Source organism: Berghia stephanieae, chromosome 11 (genome assembly GCF_034508935.2).
Source record: "Berghia stephanieae isolate SIO BIC M18660-M18661 chromosome 11, UCSD_Bste_1.3, whole genome shotgun sequence".
Lineage (NCBI taxonomy): Eukaryota > Metazoa > Mollusca > Gastropoda > Nudibranchia > Aeolidiidae > Berghia > Berghia stephanieae.
This window is the reverse complement of record NC_088370.1, coordinates 38,218,331-38,239,512: the sequence shown is the minus strand read 5'-3', so window position 1 is coordinate 38,239,512 and position 21,182 is coordinate 38,218,331. Positions and strand designations below refer to the sequence as shown.

Here is a 21,182-nt window from a genome sequence, read left to right as displayed (position 1 = left end):
AATAAAACTGAAAACAATACAATTAATGTATTATCGCAGATTGATAATAATATAAAATTGGGAACAAACCTGCATAATTGAAAATCATAATTCCCATTTTAGACAAGAGATAATTTGTAATGTAAAATTGATTATGGAATACATGACATCTATTGTTTTCATTCTACCACTCCACACTTATCTGTATAGTGATTTCATGCATTTAATTGAGATTTATATAGCGCAATATCCACTAAATGTGCTCAAAGCGCTTTACAAGGTCAACAGCAACATTTAACATATAGGACGGGATATGACGCCTGGTAGGCGATATTACAATTTTTCGGACAAAGACAACGCTGTTAACGGCCAGGTACTCATTTTACACCTGAGTACGGTGAGAGAATATGAGTAAATAGCCTTTTTCAAGGACTCAACTATGCGCCGAGCGCAAGGCTCGAACCCAGGACCTTCCGATCCGAAAGCGAGTGTCATACCACTAGACCACATAGCAGCATCAAAAGCAACAAAACTTAGAACGAATATCTTTTATTCATATCTTGAGCCCTAAATCTATTTTGTGTTCTTACTGCGTCATATGCGTCCTGACCACGTAAAAAGTTGGAATAGTCTGATTCCGAAAACCGAGAGCAAAAGGCGTCGTTCCATCTTAAGACTTTTTCATTTGTAGACGTGAGTTTGTAGTACAATCCTATCCAGACATCGGAACTGTCGATTGTACAAAAAAATAATATCTGGGAATGATGCTGATGATGATGATGATGATGATGATGATGATGATGATGATGATGACGATGATAATGATGATGATGATGATGATGATGATGATGATGATGATGATGATGATAATGATGACGATGATGATGATGGTGATGATGATGATGATGATGATGATGATGAAGATGATGATGATGATGATGGTGGTGGTGATGATTATGATGTAGAACGAGACATGAGGCCTGTATTTTCCGACAGAGACAACGCTGTTGACGGCCAGGTACTCATTTTACACTGAGTACGGTGAGAGAATGTGAGTAAAGAGTCTTTCCCAAGGACTCAACTATGCGCCGAGCGAGGCTCGAACCCAGGACCTTCCGATCCGAAAGCGAGTGTCATACCACAAGACAACATAGCCCCAATTATTTTCTTTTACAAAAAGTGAGGCAACTCTTTACGTGCCTTGTGATATCAATGACCGATTTTGTATTACATATGGGGAACCGGCAGTGTGTGCCAAGAAATAAAGGCTATTCAAAAAGTACTTATCTGTTGTGATGTTTATAATACTGTATTTATTGTGGGAATTAACATACATCGAAACGAATATTTTTGAGCCGTCAACGATCAAAAACGGTTCGGCCATAAAGTCTATGACGTCAAATGAATATTCCCAAGGCCAAAGGTCAAATTAAGGACCGATCATGTTACCCAATTAGATTTTCTCAATATTTATTGAGTCAACTACCCTTGATTTAAAAAAAAAACAAAAACAAAAACAAACAAACTAACAAACAAAAAAACATCAAACAAAACAAACAAAACAATAAAACGTCTCCACGTTACTCGTATCTAGATATATCAATTTGTAAAATGGAGTTTAATTTTTTTTTTGATTTGCCAATAATTCTGTGCTCATTGGCAAATCAATTTACATGGGGTGTACTACGACACGGTGTCAACCCCCCCCCCCCCACAACCCAATCTTTTAAAAATAATAGATTACTTTTTTACATCTACAGCTCTCACTCACTCATTCACCCACTCATTCACTCACTCATTCACTAATTCACTGATTCACTCACTCCTTCCTATGACCGAATGATCGTCGGGAAGACTTGTGGGATGCATACTCTATCCCCCACTCTTTCCGGCCTTTTGCCTTTTCCAGAAGCTCGCCCATACCCAGTCCATTCCTTGAAAATGTTATTGTTCTGCCACATGCTCTTTTTTCTTCCTCTCTTCCTTTGCCCTTTGACTGTTCCTTGCATCCAATGACTTGCATAAACTGTCATGCCGAATTGTGTGACCAACCCACGACAGTATCCTTCTGTTTTACTGTTGACAGCATGGTTCCTGTTTTTCAGCGATATCTTCCACTTCCTTCCGAATGTATTTGTTTGCCATGTGTTCGGTGTAACACCAACTTAAGATACACATTTATTCATCATTCACATCGCTCGTTCCCTTTTCCTGCCTACACCGGAAAAAAAAAGATCTTTAAAATGTTGACCAGAAAACTCGTCCTTTATTTATTAACTAAAATGACCCTTGTCTTGTCAAAAACCCTAAAATCGAGAACTTCAGGAAACATTTTTAGAGTCCTACCGTGTATTTCATATATAATATAATTGAAACATCGTCTGTTAGAAGTCATATTGTCCTAGCACTTTTACAGTACTCATCCTTGCCTATAGGTACTCATAAACAACTGGGTCATATCAGATAATTACTAAAATAACAACACCTGCAGCAGCAACAACAACAGTAACATCAACAACAACCATTAAGCAACAACAACAACAACAACAATAGCAACACCAAAAAACAGCAACAACAACAACAGCAACACCAAAAAAACAGCAACAACAACAACAACAGCAACACCAAATAAACAGCAACAACAACAACAGCAACAACAAAAAAGACAGCAACACCAAAAAGACAGCAAGAACAGCAACAACAAGAAAAGCAACAACAACAGCAACAGCAACAACAACAACCGCAGCAGCGACTACAGCAACAACAACGGTAACTGTAGCAACGACAACGACGACAACAACAAAATGACAAGTTCAAGGACACACACCACAACAACAATGCTATGCCCAAGCCTGAGCTTTGTGATTTATACTAAATGAAATAGAAATGAGGTCCATTTCGTCTGCTGGACAAGTAAATTGAGGCTCCAATGAGCGCATTGAGCATGATGAATCTCTGGAGACAACTCTACAATTACGTTTATACTGTCAGTTAAAGATAATATTCTCCCTTACTTGGTTAATCCTAGAATAAGGTTCAACACTTCTCTGGAGTCAATGCGGACCAAAGAACCTCCATAGCTCCCGTAAAGTTGCTTGCATATGATGGCTGCATCATTCCACGTCCTGGGGCTGTCCATAAGAGCGTACATCGTTTTTCCTGATATTGCATAAGCTAAATAGAAATAGAGAAATTTTGTTTAAAATGTGAGCTTTTAAAAACTGCACTATGTACATCATGATGTTATTCTTATGATGCCAAGTTTTAAAAAAGACTAAATCTGTGGGTGTCGAGGAAATGTTTTTTTTTAAAATATGGGACAGTGACACAATTGAGAGCTTAACCCTCTCCTTACCAACGATAGAAAAATTGTCACATTCGTTACGATACAACCAACGTTTTTCTTATTCAAATTTCTTTTGTACATCATAGAATTTAAAGAAAATGAACAGTGTGTTGTAGAGCATGTTTTGCTAAAGAAATTATGTATCGCAAGAACTTTACTGCTATTGTGTTTGAGTGATAAAATATATTGTTTTGTTACTGGCGTGTGAAGTTTTGGGGAAAATCCTGAAAATGGCTGGTAAGGAGAGAGTTAAGAGGATGCTTTGAATGAACCGATTGGAATTTATTCATTGAACCACCAAATATATTTGAAGAGCTGAACGACGTGGTTAGTGGGAATTTGTTTTTCTGTGAGGACACGGTCGTAAAAACTAAAAGTCTGAAGTGTTTCGGCAATGATATATGATGGTTCGCCAAAGACTTGAACGTGCTGTTAAATGAGAGAAAAAGAGCTCACAGAGAGACCTTTCACAGCTTAACTCTTTTAGCAGAGTCTGTTCTACTGGCCTATGACCGGCACAGTGCGGCCAGTCTTGAAAGGCAAAAATAATAATGTAATCAAATCCTACTTTCTACAAAAGTACTTTAAATTGAACCAACGCGAGGACACTTCGAGGCTCAAAGGAGGGGTTAGCGTTTACGCTAAAGAGCCATCGAAGGTAAGGGTCATTGAGAGCGTAACGGACAGCAATGGGGTGAACCGAATTTCCGTGGAAGTAGGTGGACTGTGTTTGCATAATATTTACAAACCACCTAGAGCGACTTGGACTACACCACCGGTACCGGTGGTCAGCCATCCTTCCATCTGTCTGGGAGACTTTAATAGCCACCATCACAAATGGGGCTACCGAGACTGCAACGAGGCAGGAAGACAACTCCGCTCATGGATGGACTGTAATGATCTACACCTAGTGTACGATCCTACAGCCAAGGGTACCTTCCGGGGTACCCGCCATAAGAAGGAGTATACTCCAGACCTCACCCTCGTAACGAAAGGCGCAAACGGTGAACCGCTGCAGGTGAAGCGGACAGTCCTCGGGGACTTTCCGCATAGCCAGCACAGGCCGGTTCTTGTCACAGCTGGGGTGACAATACCGATGGTGCAGTCTCTCCCACTTTGCAGATGGAATTTCAGGAAGGCTGACTGGGAGGAATTCAGTTCCTATATCGAGCAGGTCTGCCCTGCCATTCCTCCCAAGTCCAAGAATATAACCAGATTCAGTAGGCTACTGGTTAAGAGCGCTCAACGCTCTATTCCACGGGGCAAACGGAAATTCTAAACCCCTTGCTGGACAGCAGAGTCGGAAGAGCTGTACCGAGAGTACCAGCAGACCCAGTCCCAGGACGCAGCCGATAGACTACTTCAGTCTCTGGCAGAGGGAAGGAAGCAACGGTGGCAGGAGACCGTGGAAAGTCTCGACTTTACACACTCCAGCCGCCACGCTTGGCGTTTGATAAAGAAATTGGACCCAGATCGGAATTTCGCGAAGGCTGCACCGGAATGCGAGGCAGACACAATTGCCAAGAACATTAAGAACCGTAGTAAGCGGGTCCCTAATCAGGCTTTTGAGCGCGGTGTCCGCAAGGCGTACCGTACGATTTTGGACTCGCTACCTGCGGAGGAGTCGGACTGGACGGCCCCGTTCAGTCCCCGAGAAGTGGGTGCAGCCATTAGCGAAGTGAAGAACGGCAAAGCAGCAGGGATAGATGGTGTATATCCCGATATGGTGACGCATCTGGGCCCCAGGGCACGGGCCTGGCTAGCAGAGGCAATGTCTGACATCCTTGCAAAAGGAAAGCTTCCACAAGTATGGAAGCATGCGAAGATAGTTGCCATCCTGAAGCCAGGGAAGCCGGCGAAGGAGGCAGACAGTTACAGACCCATATCGCTGCTGAGCTGTCTTTACAAACTGTTGGAGCGTGTTCTATTAAACCGATGGGGGCCGGTCCTAGACGCTGCCCTGCCACCCGAGCAGGCAGGCTTCAGGGAAGGGAGGTGCACCACGGAGCAGGTCATTGCCCTTACAGAGCATATTGAGCACGGGTTCGAGAGAAAACCGCAAACAGGTGCTGTGTTTATAGATCTATCAGCGGCGTACGATACGGTCTTGTGCGATGGGTTAATGCTCAAACTTGCAAAAATCATAAGGTGCAAAAAGACCTTGAAGTTGTTCTCTTCGATCTTAGGGGAAAGGCAATTCCACGTCGCGCTGGGAGACGTCACGAGCAAAGTAAGGAAATTGAAGAATGGGGTCCTCACGGGTCGGTACTTGCGCCAATGTTGTTTAACGTTTACATTAGCGATATGCCGAACACTTCCTCCCTGAGGCTGGGATACGCAGACGACTGGACACTCGTTACTCAGAGTAAAGTGTGGACCCGTCTCGAGAGCGTACTCAGCGAGGACGTCACCAGACTCAAATCCTACTTTGACAAGTGGTACCTGAAGATGAACACTTCAAAACTTCACTTATGCAGTGGTTGGCACACCCGTAAACTGAATGTCCTAGTCGGGGACCAGCCACTCCCATATGAGCCGCGTCCATAATATTTAGGGGTGACGTTGGATCGCAGTCTTACCTATCGGGTTCATCTCGAAGGGGTTGCCCGGAAGATAGAGAAGCGGAATAGTCTTCTGAGGAAGCTGGCGGGATCGACTTGGGGCGCTAGCCAAGCGCTCCTGAGAACATCCGCCCTGGCACTATGCTATTCCACCGCGGAGTATTGCGCTCCAGTGTGGGGTAGAAGAAGAAACGTTGAGAAGGTGGATGTAAAACTTCGCAAGTCGATGCACATAGTGTCGGGAACGCTAGCAACAACCCCTAGAGAATGGGGCCCGATAATGGCGGCGATCCAGCCCCCCCCCCCCCCCCGATGTCCGGAGGGAGACCATTACGGGAAACTGGCAAAGTAAGATCAAAGGGAGAGGGAATGGGGATACCCCTCTCATGCGCATAATGAACGGTGCCCCGTTTCGAGCCGAAATAAGTCCCGGCAACCCTTGTAAGCAGAATCCCTGACTACGGACAGAGCTGCACATACGAGATGGGAAGTCGGTTTGGACGAATTCAATCCCTCGTGGGGGCGGGGACCTACACTCCTCTAAGCTTGGTGAGAAGTTGCCAGGCTTTGATACCAGTAAGAGGAGACACTGGGTAGCTGCGAATCGGCTTCGGTCGAGGAGCTGCCTAACGGCCGGTACGTTACATCAGTGGGGTCTAACTTCCTGTCCAATATGTCCACGCTGTGGGCAAGAACCCGAAACGGCAGAGCATCTAGTCGAAAGGTGTGTTGTGACGATGCTACCAGGCGGGTTCGCGACGGTGCACGAATGCGGACCGGACTTTGCTGATTGGGTCGATCGTCATAACATAATAGTGTGAACCATAAGAAGCTGCTGCCTCAATCAAGTGTCAGCCATTTTGTGTCGGAAATGCTAATATAGCCTCAGCGCTGAAAGAGTTAAACTCTGAAGAAGGAAATAGTTCAAAGTCAGCAACAGTTAAAGAGCAAGATAGAGGACACATTTACGAGGAAAGACATGAAAAGTGTGTGGTCAGATATGAAGAAACTAGTTGCAATAGCTAAAGATAGTTTTAATAAAATGAGTCTGATTTTTTGAAACCACAATATCTCAATGACAACAAAACATAGGGTTTTGAAGGCATATGTATGGTCAGTATTATTATATGGCTGCGAAAGCTGGACAATTACAGAAGACATTAGAAAGAAAGGTAAAAAGAGTAACGGTAGGCCAAGAAAAACATATTTGAATAGTTTGAACAGCCGGGTGACAAAGAAAGAGTAATATTAGTTTTCTGAGGTTATTTGATCAGAGAGATGAATGGCGTACCATGATCACCGATGTCTGGCACAGACTTGGTACTTGAAGAGAGAGAGAGAGAGAGAGAGAGAGAGAGAGAGAGAAAGAGAGAGAGAGAGAGAGTTGGATTTGATACAATAAATACAAAAGTCGACATGGAGAAAGGGAATGAAAAGGACTATCTCGACCAACATAACCAGTTAAACTACATGTGCACAATGCGTTTACAATGAGTCACAAACCATAGCAAACTTTACATTTTATTGACGCCTCTAAGGCACCACTGCATTTTATTTCTACAGGACATCACTGTTATTTCACATTGGGTGCAGTGAGATAATATGAATAAAGAATGATCTCCGAATGCACAACTTTGCACCGCTTACAGCGGGTCTTTTCCCCAGGTCCTGTCAGAGGCGGAGTGTTGTATCAGTAGAATTCAAATCATGTATAAATTATATATATATATATATATATATATATATATATATATATATATATATATATATATATATTTATATATTCTAAATATACAATGTTTGTGTTTATATATCAGGGAGTCACAAAAAATGCCGCTCTTTGTTTGCTTGCATTTTTAAGACTCATCAAAGGATTTCTTTCAAAATCAATTCATAAATGAAGCAAATCCTTATATGTAAACTGTCAAACTTTTATGAATATGAATTAAGATACAAAAAAAGGGAGACAGTGATTTTGCAATACCATGTTCAGAAATACAATATCAGAGAAAAAATGACGAAACATGGCAGAGAGTAAAATGGCGATGATCTTAACTTTTTTTTTGCCTATTATATCAAACATTAATTATGACACAATTAACATTCATTAAATCATATTCCTTGTAATATGTAGCTTAAGGTGAGGGATTAAATTTTTATTGAATGAAAAAAGTAACAATGCACCGACCACCCAAGCGTTTTACATATACAGTCAGCTTTTACACCCGAAGAATCGTGTTATCAATTAATTTTATATAATAGAGGTGTGCAAGGCATATTAATTCCCCGTTACATAATAAATTATAGTAATAGACAGCAATAATAAATGGCTCCTTTAGCTGTCTAAGAGGATAACCAGTTCCAGTCCCACTTATATTAGACATTAAAGATGAGTCTGCTTTATTCTGATTTATAAGTATAAATGCAATTATTTACAGATGTTGTCTTTTGACATCATTGAGCATTTAAACATAGCCACATTATTTATTTATTTTTTGCGAAGGACTACTCTTGTGGACTCTGAGTTGATTCGCCAGTTTCTGGGCGTCTCTCTGGTAAACATCTACTGGTTATTTCTAATTACGAGCAAACAAATATATTAACGATAAGAAAGGCTGACTTTCAAATTAATCATTTGAAGGAAAAAAATCTTCTTTTGTTTGAAATGGTGGTCCATCAGTGAAATCAATCAATCATTTGATCGACTGATCACTCAATTAATCAATCAATTTATCAACCAACTAATAAATCAATCGATTGATCAAATAAAGGGCGTTGGTCTTTAAAAAAACAAATCAACCCAACCTATATTGCGTTATTTAGTGATTTTTGTATTGTCATAACAGGATAAAAAAACATTTTTGGTGAAAAAAATATATTAACTGTTTTGATAACCGTTTCGCGTCCTAATTTGGGGGTCTGGAAAGTATTTCAATCTTGTGAAAAGATTTTCATAAAAATCAATGAAGGAATAACACCCATAATATTCGTTCCTCTTATCAACATTGTTGCATGTTGCGTCAACATAGAGAAATTTTACAGCTTTAGCTTATAGGGTTTGTATTAGAATATTATAAAGTTACGAATTAAAACTTGAATGCAAAAAACCTCTCTCTATGGTGACATAACACATTGTCTCTTTGCTAACTGGAGAAATTTTCAGACAATTTCATGGAATAGATTCTGAGAAATATTTGACACAGTATCACATACCCTTAAAAATGACATATTGATAAAATAGCAAAATAGTTTTACGTTTTTCACACTTTTCTTACTACCTGTACCTTTTTCGGTGGTTTTTTACTTGCCTTTATTGTATATTTTGGGAAATTGTACTTCTATAATATTATTTCTAAGATAACAAAACATCGGTTTCCGCCAAAACATCAAAAACAATTTTTTGGAAGGATTTTCCTAATCATTAGACCCAAACCGCCCCTTAATCAAATGATTCATCAAACGGTCAAAATCAATTGATTGAACAGATGATTGAACCATCCAGTAAATAACCCTCAATAAATCAATAGATCGATTGATCGTATAACAAACATTTGGACCAAAATTAAAAAAAAGAAATCCTCCTTATTTACAATTCCTACGACTCCTCTTTGTCAACATCACGGCACACGATCAAATCACATTATCAATTCATGAGCTTTAAAAACCAACCGTGAATTGTGACTCTTGTAAATTATTAAATCTTATGTAAATTCATTGAAGCTAGACCACAAAAACCAAACCATAATAATAGAAATCAAATTTTAACGAAGTCTCCATTTTGTTGTTTTGAAAGCATTTGTACTAAGAAAAACAAGTGAATACCCAATGAAGCGGTGGGGACGAGACATGACGCCTATAAGGCGTTATTACAATTGATCAAACAGAGACAACGTTGTTAACGGCGAGGTACTCACTTTTACACCTGCGTACAGTGAGTGAATGCGAATAAAGACCTAGTTACAAAGACTTAACTATGTGCTACTAAGGTCTGTTTGAGCAGGACTCGAACCCAGGACCTTCCGATCCAAAGGCGAGTGTTAGAGCATTAGCCTACATAGCCACACAATGAGCCAAGTCTCATAGAATTTTTAGGAGTTACATTGACCGTTCATATTACTGGTTTGAGATTCCCGGTTACATATCAGTCTCACTTGTTCAATGGTTGTAGTGATGCAAAGAATAGTTCATGTCTCACAGACATTGACCCGTTAACTATCACCCTCTGGAAAAACATGAATTAAAAATTTGGCCAGAGAACTTGTCGTTCAAACATCGATCGATTTAAATGATCTGTTTTTTTGTTGTTTTAAAGGGTTTTACGGCGCTTGCAACACTTTAAGGTCATACCAGCGCCTGTAAAAGGGAAGAAAATGGGATAGTAAAAAGTTCTGGAATTACAATTAAAGCACACAAGAAAAGGTAAGACAAAGGAGAATTTGTTCAAATAGGAAACAGATGTAGATTCCAAGAGCACAACATCAAAGTACTAAGTTTGAGACCACTTAAACGTCTCACCCAGACACCAGCACAGGTTCCCACTAAGAGGAATACACTCAAATGTTTACAAATCATCAGTTAAAAAAAATAATAATACATACCAGAGAGATGATTTACAAGGAAAAAAGATATCATCTCCCAAAACTATAAATATACATTCGACTGTTTTCCTCCCAGCCAAGTATCCGACCAGGGCCAGGACAAAACTAAGTAATCTCATTCCAAGACAAAGATAGAAAGCATGTTGTAAAACCGATACATGGGAATAGAAGACACAGCAAGTACATCCCTGCCCACTATGGGAGGTAGGAACCCCACCCAGGATTTAAATGATAAATTGATGTTTGAAAGACGATTTTTCTGGCTTTATGTCTAAATTCGAGTTTTTTTTTTCCAAAGAGAGGCAGTTATCTGGTTTATGTCTTCTGATTCCAACAGAACGAATGCAGACCGGAAATGAAACAATATTAGGATGTCAAAATAAACTGGTTCCGATCTCTTTAGATGTGTGAAATCAGCCCTCTTGAGGTTTGGATAGATACATTGTTCAACTGATCTTCAGGTTTCAAAGTGATGGTATCTAATTTTCTAGCCTAAATAAATGCTGGTCGTGAAAAAAAGCTATTCCTTCCTCGCCCTTTAATCATAATAATTGGCCTATTCATTCTGCTACTAAATTATAGTCCGTTCCAAGTACCGTGAGGACGGAATATCCTCCAAAGTTACGAAATGTGATGCCGTGATTTTTTGCATAAGAGCTTAAATTTTAAGTGACATTACGAATTATTTGAATACCGATAGTGAGTGATAGGCCTAACAGTTTTATCACAATGCCGAATTCCTTTGATCTTTGTGGAACGGACTATAGTTATGCCACCTTCTGATCCAATTCGTAACCCATTCATTGTTAGTCCTCAAGAGAGCTGATTACAAACTCCCAGGGAGTTTGAAACAGGAAGAGAGGAAATTGGATTCAGTAGTCTGATGTCACGCGGCTCGGCAACGGCGGACATCTTGGTTCTAAACAAAGAAAATCATTACTTTTTATTCTTCATGCTGGCTAGAACTTTTCATATATCTTGTGAACAGAATGTGTAAAAGTCAAAACATGATCAAATTTATGTTTTTTTCCCTCTGTATACGCTTTTATGCTCGCCGGAGAAATATTTCATAAGGGCGTCCGCCATTGTTCAGATAGTTTAGAGTCAGTTACTAAGTTACCATGCGTCATTACGAGGAAAGTTAAGTTACTACTGTTGAAGAGTATTGAGTATTGTGACCTTATGACGACTCCTGCTTCTGATTTGATTCGAGGGTAACATCTTCTAGATAATCTTACTAGTCTTATGCAGGATGATGACTTTTGGAAAGAAATACATAAACAGAACTCACGAAGAAAAATATAAACAGAACTCACGAAGAAAAATATAAACAGAACTCACGTCGTGAGGGGATACGGAGAGTTGTAATTTCATTGTGACCTCTGGCCAAGGATGTCGTCAAATGAGAGGTCAAAGCCACCGTTATGAAGACAGCAATCCGAGGATACATTTCTGAAAGAGAAGATTTAATTTCAATAAAGAGCTGGTGAAAACAAAAGAAAACAGATAAATAAAATGTAAAACCTATTCATCATCGTGATACACCAAGAAGGCTGGCTTTTAAAAAAATGTGTTCTTCAATATTTGGATTTTAAAAAAGCAATTGTCATTCTCTTAACCGGCTCCTTACCAACTAGAGGAAAATCGTCACAGTTCGTTACGATACAACCACATTTTTTCTTATTTAAATTTCGTTTGTACATCATAACATTTTAAAGAAATGAACAGTGTGTTGTAGAGCATGTTTTGCTTAATAAATCATGCATGGCAAGAACTTTACTGCTTTTATGTCAGACTGATCAAAAATGTATTTTTTTTTTGTTATTTGGGTGTGAAGTTTTGGAGAAAATAATGAAAATGTCAGGTAAGAAGAGAGTTAACCGGAATTTTCTTATAATTTTACTCGTAACAACATTGTCTTTCTTGTCGAAAAACTTTTATCAATTTTTATCATTGATATTAACTCTCTCCTTACCGACAATTATCAAAACTTTTACTCGAATCTCAAACCTACCCAACACATTAAATGAATTTTTAAATTCAAATTTAAGCGCACAAAGCACACGATATACATAATTTTGTAGATCAAAACAAGCTTTACAAAAGAGTATTAAGTTCTTGTAAATAAAAAACACATGTTTAAAATATTGTGATTAAAAAAGAAGTAAATCAGAGTCTGAAAAATGTTGGTTGAATCGTAACGAATGTGACGACTTTCCAACAGTTGGTAACGAGAGGGTTAAGGGAAATTTTGGGATTTTCTTTCAGTTTTAAAATGGTTCACCGTGCAAATTTTTTTACACTACGTTTAACATTCTATTTTTAGTAACATTTTAAACCTGAGTATAATGATTTGACGAATTATTCTCATCAACTTTATCACTAATTCATCGAGAACGTCAAGCGGGAGGGGTAGGAAAACAAAGGCCGCTATCAGTTAGTTGTGTATGGACATAGACCATGCCCGTCGTTCCTACCTTTCTCGCCCCCTATCTAATATAATCAATGTAAAAAAATACTTATCCTCAAACCTCATCATTGATGGTTTTTGATTCTGCTGATCCGCATAATTGCAATTCGCCAAAACAAAATCCCTAAACTCAACGAGCACCAATTTTGCCGTTTTTTTATAAGTTTTTATACACGAATATCCGCTCCGTGCCAAATATAACAGAGGAATTTCACATTTTACCAGAAACTCAACTCGATCTTTTTTTTTAACCGAGACGTGGTTACATGAAACTGGAGACGAGACGAATCGCCGCCATGACACCAAATCATTATATATGTACTTTTGAATTGATACTGAGAAATAACACACGAGGAATTGAAATAATTCGACTAAAAGGAACCGACAAATGGGATTGTCATTAAAGGTATTAAGTCTGTTCACGTTCCTTTATTTTGAAAACATCGACCCAGAAACACACATTCTTCATACTCAATATATCTATAGAGCACCAAGTAGTGACAAACACAAAGTTCCGATGGAGCGCCTCTGAGATGAGACCATCGTTATATTATAATATTGTCTGTCTAACATAACCACCAATCGAAAAAATCCGATTGTTGTTGGTGATTTTAACATTCTTTTTAACGAGAACGCTACAAATACATCAACATTTAAGGAAATGATTTATCAATATTCATTAATAGAATTGTTGTCGTCCGCAACTCATGAGAGGGGTAATACCATCGGCTGGGTTGTTGTCAAATAATCAATAACTCTACACCACAACCATTACTGACGTCAATTATCTCTCTTAATCCTCTTCAGGCCTTGAGGCACATAGGGCATCCACCAGACATCTCCATTTTTTGCGATCGGCTGCTTTTGCGGTGGCTGTATTCCAGGACAGGCCTGCTTCCTTTGATTCTTTCTCCATGGTCCTTCGCCAGGTTTCTTTGGGTCTTCCCCGCTTTCTCTTCCCATCTGTTGTCCAGTACAAGGCTGTCTTGGGAAGTGACCCTTTTTCCATTCTGGCCACATGACCCAGCCAACGCCATCTTCTTCTTTTTATTTGGCTATCAATGCTAGTGCAGTCAGCTTTCTTTAATAGATCCACTGTTCTTATTTTTGTAGGCCAAAATAAATTTAAAATTCTTTTTAAACACTTGTTCTGAAAGGCTTCTAGTTTCTGTATTAAGGAGGATGTCATTTTCCAGCTTTCACTTCCATAAAACAGTACACTTAAAACATTGCTCTTGTATATTTTCAGCTTTGTCTTTCTCATTATTTGCTTTGATTTCCAAAAGTTTTCCAGCATGCCGAAAGCCTGGTTTGCCTTTTGAATTCTGTGCTTAATATCGTGTTCTGCATTTCCGTCGTCTGTTATTTTGGATCCGAGGTAGGAGAACTCTGTTACCTCTTCAATTATATGTTCATCTATCCTAATTTCACTGTCATGTTTTGGATTCACCCTAATGTGCACAGTCTTATCAAAATTTATTTTCAGTCCAATTTTCGAGGCGTTCTTGTGTAGTACGTTTAGTTTTTCTGAGGCGTCTCTGTGTGTATTGGAAACTAACGCGATATCATCTGCGTAGTCTATATCTTCCAGAAAGGATGTCAGTGTCCAGCGAATGCCTCTCTTCTTACCATCAATTGTATTTTTCATGAGTCAGTCTAGAGACAGGATAAACAGAAGCGGGGATAGTATGCAGCCTTGTTTTCCACCAGTTGTTACATTAATGCTGTCTGTTAAATTGTTACCACAGATCACTTGGCATTGGTAGTTGCTGTACATTGATTTGATTAAGTTGACTATCTTCATCGGTATACCATAATGGCGGAGTATTTTCCACAGGGACTCTCTGTGTAAGCTGTCAAAGGCTTTTTCAAAATCGACAAAATTGGTGTAGAGGGGGCTGTTCCATTCAATGCTTTGCTCCAGGATTTGTCTCAGGGTAAATATGTGGTCACTACATGACTTCCCTTTTCTGAACCCTGCCTGCTCTTTTCTAAGAATGTTTTCAATGTGAGGTGAGATTCTTTTCAGAAGGATTCTATTAAAAATTTTGCTCGTTACGAACAGGAGTGTGATTCCACGCAATTTCCCAGGTCTCCTTTCTTGGCTATTTTATGGATGATGCCTCTCTGCCAATCCTCTGGTATTTCTTCCTTTTCCCAACTGTTGGTGAACAATTTACTGAGAATTTTGGACATTTCTTGCGCGTTCGCTTTAAGCATTTCCACACTGATTTTGTCAATACCTGGGGCCTTGCCATTTTTTTGTTGTTGTATTGCCTCGTGCACCTCATGCTCAGTGATTGGACCAAGATTAACCTCTACGTCCATTTCTGCTTCTGGGATATCTGTGTAAGAAGATGGGTCTTGTCTGTTCAGAAGGTTTGCAAAATATTCTCTCCATCTTTCAATTTTCTCTTTTTCGTCTGTGATGACACTACTATCTTGGGATTTTAATGGTTTCTCTTGACCATAACTTCTGTTTCCTGAGATCTTTTTGTAATTTTGTATAGCGTTTGTGTGTCTTGTCTTACAGCTGCATTTTCTGTTTCAGTTGCTAAATTTTTTGCAAAATCTCTTTTGTCTTTCCTTGTGGATTTTTTCACTTCTTTATCCTTCGATGAGTATTCACTGGATAGTTCTTTATTTTCTCTTTTTCGTCTGTGATGACACTACAATCTTGGGATTTTAATGGTTTTTCTTGACCATAACTTCTGTTTCCCGAGATCTTTTTTGTGATTTTGTATAGCGTTTGTGTGTCTTGTCTTACAGCTGCATTTTCTGCTTCAGTTGCTAAATTTTCTGCAAAATCTCTTTTGTCTTTCCTTGTGGATTTTTTCACTTCTTTATCCTTCGATGAGTTACAAACACTAAAACATCAGCTCAGATCTGCCGAACGGATTTGGCGTCGATCCAAATTAGAAATTCATAATCAAATTTATTTAAGACTAAAACACAAACGGAACAAATTAATTCTATCATGTAAAAAAACATACATTCAAAATAAAATAACAAGTGCCAAACGAAACTCACGTGAACTGTTCGCCACCCTGAACAAACTGATGAAGGATCATCCTTCAAATAATTTCGAGGACCCTATTGCTACCGCAAATACTTTCTCTCTACATTTTAGAGATAAAATATCAGGTATTCGGAATAATTTGGACAAAGAAGAGACAATGAAAGCACAAATAAATGAAACTAATGCACTTCCAGCCGGAGCAGCATTCGACGAATTTGAACCCGCCACTGAAACAGAAGTACTGTCTGCTCTGAGACAATGCTCCAAAACAACCAGCCCAATAGATCCCATTCCTTCATGGCTTGTTCTTTCTTGTGCTAATATTTTGGTTCCCGTTCTTACTCATATTGTAAATGCTAGTTTGTTTATTGGTGAGGTATCTAATAATCTTAAACATGCTATTGTCACTCCCATATTAAAGAAATCTAGCCTTGACAAAGAAGACCCAAATAATTATCGACCAGTCTCGAATCTCACCCTCATGTCTAAACTAATTGAGAAAATTGTTGCTTTTAGGCTTAACACGTTTTTGAATGAACACAATTTGTTCTCTAAATTTCAGTCTGCTTATCGCCCCTTTCACAGCACTGAAACTGCTCTTATTAAAATCCATAATGATATCATAAATCATTTATGTCGGAAAAATGATGATGTAATTATCACACTACTCGACCTTAGTGCTGCTTTTGACACAATAGACCATACTCTTTTAATTGACAGACTTAAGACACTATACGGATTTGGGGTACTGTCCTTGACTGGTTTTCTTCTTACCTCTCTGACAGAATTCAATCAGTGTCTGTAAATCGACATGACTTCTCTTCTCCTTGTCCCGTATCTTTTGGTGTACCACAGGGTTCAGTTCTGGGACCCTCTTTATTCACCCTCTATATCAGACCATTAGGTGACATCATCTCAAAATATTTTATTAAGTACCATTTTTACGCAGACGACACCCAATTACTGTTTCCCATTAATATCGACAATCATCTCAATGTTATAACGGATATAGAAAATTGTATCTCTGAGATTAGTGACTGGATGTGTTGCAACAAACTCAGGTTAAATGAAAATAAAACAGAGGTGTTGCAAATTACAAGACGGGGCCTCGTGGACCTTTCCACGTTTAACCTGAATCTTTCTGATTGTGTAATTCCCATCACTAAAGAACCTGTGAGAAACTTAGGAGTTTTATTCGATACCAAATTAAACATGTCTGCCCATGTCACTAATGTAACTAGATCCTGCAATCTTTACCTTAGATCTATTGGTGCTATTAGAAGGCTTCTTGATATTGATACTACTAAACTTCTTGTGGTCTCTTTGATTCTTACCCGCCTTGATTATTGCAATAGCTTGCTCTATGGTTGTGATAATAATGTCATTAATCGACTCCAAAAGATACAGAACAAAGCAGCTCGATTGGTAACGTTATCTAAAAAGCGCGAGCATATAACACCGATTTTGGAGGACCTACACTGGCTACCTGTAAAGTTTAGGATTGAATTTAAAATACTCACCCATGTTTTCAATTGCTTAAACAATTCCGCTCCTGTTTACCTTCAGGAACTTATCCACCTTTATGAACCCAGTCGAAATTTAAGATCTGCTAATTTAAATATCCTAAGGGAACCCCCAAAATCGTTAGTTTTTCATGAGAAATCCTTTGACCACCATGCCCCCCGACTGTGGAACTCCATCAATATTGAAACTAAAAATATTGAAAATCCACTTATCTTTAGAAAACGGTTAAAAACTGAGCTTTTCTGTAGGGCATATAATTTGGACTCTTAGTATGTATTTTATTATAATATATTATGTTATCATCGAATTTGTGTGGTTTTAACATGCCAGTTCTATATTTGTATATCATACATGATGTGTTGATGTAAAGCGCCAGTGAGCAATTCCGAATTGGAACTAGGCGCTATATAAGTTCATTATATTATATTATATTATTATTATGAGTATTCACTGGATAGCCTTTCTTTCAGTCGGGGGATTTAGCGTTCAGGAGATTTAGTTTGATTGATTTTCTTTGGTTAATGAGCTCCCATGACCTTGCTGATATCCAATTCTCTGTATTGGATTTATTGTGTCCTAAGTGTTTAGTGGCACTTTCCTGCATGACGTGGTTGAAATCTTGGATTGTCATGTTTGTGATATCTTGATTGCACTGAATTTGTTTTTTACTGAGATATTGAAATTGTTTTGGATATCTGGGATTTTCAATTTATCTGTGTTGAAACGTTTCTCCCTCTGTTTTGCTATTTTTGTTTTCATCAATTTAGTAGAGATTTTGGCTGTGACAAGATGGTGGTCACTTCCAATGTCTGCCAATCGTCTGACTCTGACATCGTTTAAGCTGCTCTTCCATTTTCTGTTGATAATTATATGGTCTATCTGACTTTCTGTTTTCCCCTCTGGTGATTTCCATGTCAATTTGTGTATGTTTTTGTGTGGGAAGAAAGTTCCACCAATAATGATGTTGTGTTCCTCGCAAAATTCTACCAGTCTGCTTCCATTGTGGTTCATTACCTCTATGCCTTCCTTTCCAACGGACTGATTTGTTTGTATATTGCCAACTCTGGCATTAAGGTCTCCGATGATCATGAGCATATCATGTCTTGAAATGTTTTCAACGGCCATTCTTAGAATATTGTAAAATTCTTCTTTGTTTTCTTCATCTGAATCCTCTGTAGGTGCGTAACATGTGAGGATTGATAGTTTGGTGTATTTTGAGTTGTGTCTTGTGTCTAAAATTCTTTCACTTATCGGTTTCCATTCCAATAGTGACTTGTTTTGCCTGGCTATCAAGAGGGCAACACCTTCTCTGTGTTGGTTATCCTTTCGTCCTGACCAAATGATCAGGTCGCCATTTGAGAGTTGGCGCTTCCCAGCTCCTGTCCATCTTGCCTCTGATATGCCTAGCAAATCGATCTTGTAGTTCAACATCTCGCGCTGGGCTTGTGCCAGTTTTCCTGTTTGATATAGGGTCCTAACATTCCAGCACGAGACATTGAGCTTGCGTTTTGGTGACAACAGATCTGCAATCTGGTCGGGGGCGTCCTTTCGGCTTTGACCTCCTACCGTCATGAAGCCAGTATTCTGGTCCGTTTCTCTGCTGCCGCCGGTTGTGGATTTACGTCTGGTCTCTGTTTCTGTAACAGTTTGCTTTTTATGCGGTGGGTTGTTAACCCTACGCTCAACCCCCATTCCTGGAGGGCCGGTGGGTTACTCTTCGTCTGATCTCTCTCCTTGTTTCTCTTATTAGAAGTCCGAGGTTCGAGATACGCAAGCCCTCCCACCACGACAAGGTGATAATCCGTCGGGAGAGGAGGTCAATTATGCAGATCACAAATTAATAGCAAATTGATATCATAATAACATTTGGAGACTGTGAACAAAAAAAGTAACTTGGCAAGATTTGAGAGATGTTGACGTAACCAAATTTAGTAAGACCTTGGAATGTTATCTCAACGACCTTGATAACTACATGGCCGACATCACATAGACAATTGGAAATGGCTGGAAAGTTACTTAGAGAATTGTCGACATATTGTTGTGGTTACACCTCTCCTTGCCAGTCATTAAAAGAATATTCCCCAAAACTTATCATCCACCCAACAACAAAAAAACCCAGAAATTTCTTACTCAAATAGAGAAAAGCAACAAGCACATTCTATACATAATATTGTTTGGCAATATGAGCTCTATTACAGAATGTCAAGTTTTTATAGTTATAGTAAAAAGAAATGAAATCTGGATGATAAAAGTGACGGTTGCATCTTAACAAATGTGACGATTTTCCAGTTGGTGATAAGGAGAGAGTTAAGGATGTTAAATCTCTTGATCATCCTCTGACATTTGATGTGCCACAGGGATCAGTTTTTGGTCCAGTTCTCCTAACAATGTACATGAAATCCCTTGGAATTTTAATTTGCTTAATTATTTGTTTTTGTTTTTAACATATAATATTACCAATTTTATACAGATGATAGTGAAATCTTTAAGTCAGCAGCTTACGGCCAATTGCATCTTTTAATTGAGCATTTGCAGAGAGAAAGAGAGAGAGAGAGAGAGAGAGAGAGAGATTGACCGTTTATTGATATAGATTATGATACAGATGATCCATCATGCCGTTTACATCGCCATAAAGTAAGGCGACAAAAAATCGGAATGAAAAACAAATCATTCACAACGGATAATTGATGATTAATTGAATGATTAATCGAGCAGGAAATTTAGCTTTCAGCCCAAGACAGCTATGGCAAAATACAACCCATAATACAGAGTAAACACGTAATTAGTACACAGATCGACATGATCAAATCATATTTTAAAAACAATCGTCTCAAAACAGCAATTCAAAAATTTGCATTATAATAAATGTATTCAGTGAAGCCAGAATGTTTTGTTTTTGAGACTTTATATAGATGGATTGAAGTTGACGTCACTCCGGTCTTTTCTATTGTAGTTTGTCATCCGTGTTTCTGAGTAATTCTCACTAAAATTGTATTAACCAGACTATAAACGTTCAAGGTTACACATAGTTTTGTGTGTTGGTCCGTTATACGAGTGATTTTTCATGAATCTATCGTCAGATGAATAGAATACGTTTATACTTTTTCAACTTGTCTAGCTGTAACAAATATTTAGAAGTGAAATGAAGCTTTGATATTTCCCGAAGATGTACAAAAAGTGTTGATTTAATCATTTATGACAATAACTCATCTTAATCAAAAGTGACTTTTCATTAAACTTGGCAATATCTCAATTCAAACCTTTTCACCATCCGACTGATTTTGTCATTCATTGTAACAAATGCATAGCATAAATAAAAATGAGAAAGCGACTTTGAAAACCTGCTGTGTTATTGATAGTATGCGCCTGACTAAGAAGCTCACAACATTGCCGTCCGGAAGTATGACGGACCAACAAACATAACTATGTATGTGTAACCTTGAAAGTTTTATAGTCTGGTTAATACAGTTTAGTGAAAATTACTCATAAACGCGGATGGCAAAAAAAAAACAATAAAAAAGACCAGACTGACGTCAACTTCATTCTATCTATATTCAGATGGAAAATGAGTTAGAGCTCTATCTTTAACCCGTTATCTGCCTTACTCCGGAGAAAAAATGAGCTTTTGTATAGAGCAATATCCACTAAACGTGCTCAAAGCGCTTTACAAGGGGTCCCTGGCCAA

The 21,182-nt window shown here is 38.7% G+C and overlaps 1 protein-coding gene across 1 annotated transcript in view; it reads right to left on the bottom strand.

Moving 5' to 3' along the window:
* Positions 1 to 21,182, bottom strand: part of LOC144956903 (uncharacterized) — a 52,623-nt gene that overhangs the window by 13,585 nt on the left and 17,856 nt on the right. Inside the window, exons 2-4 of the mRNA XM_078887715.1 lie at positions 11,826 to 11,936; positions 2,994 to 3,153; positions 570 to 708 (exon numbers count right to left, since the gene is read on the bottom strand). Of these exons, the coding sequence (XP_078743841.1) occupies positions 570 to 708; positions 2,994 to 3,153; positions 11,826 to 11,936 (410 nt within the window). The remainder of the gene's footprint in view (positions 1 to 569; positions 709 to 2,993; positions 3,154 to 11,825; positions 11,937 to 21,182) is intronic.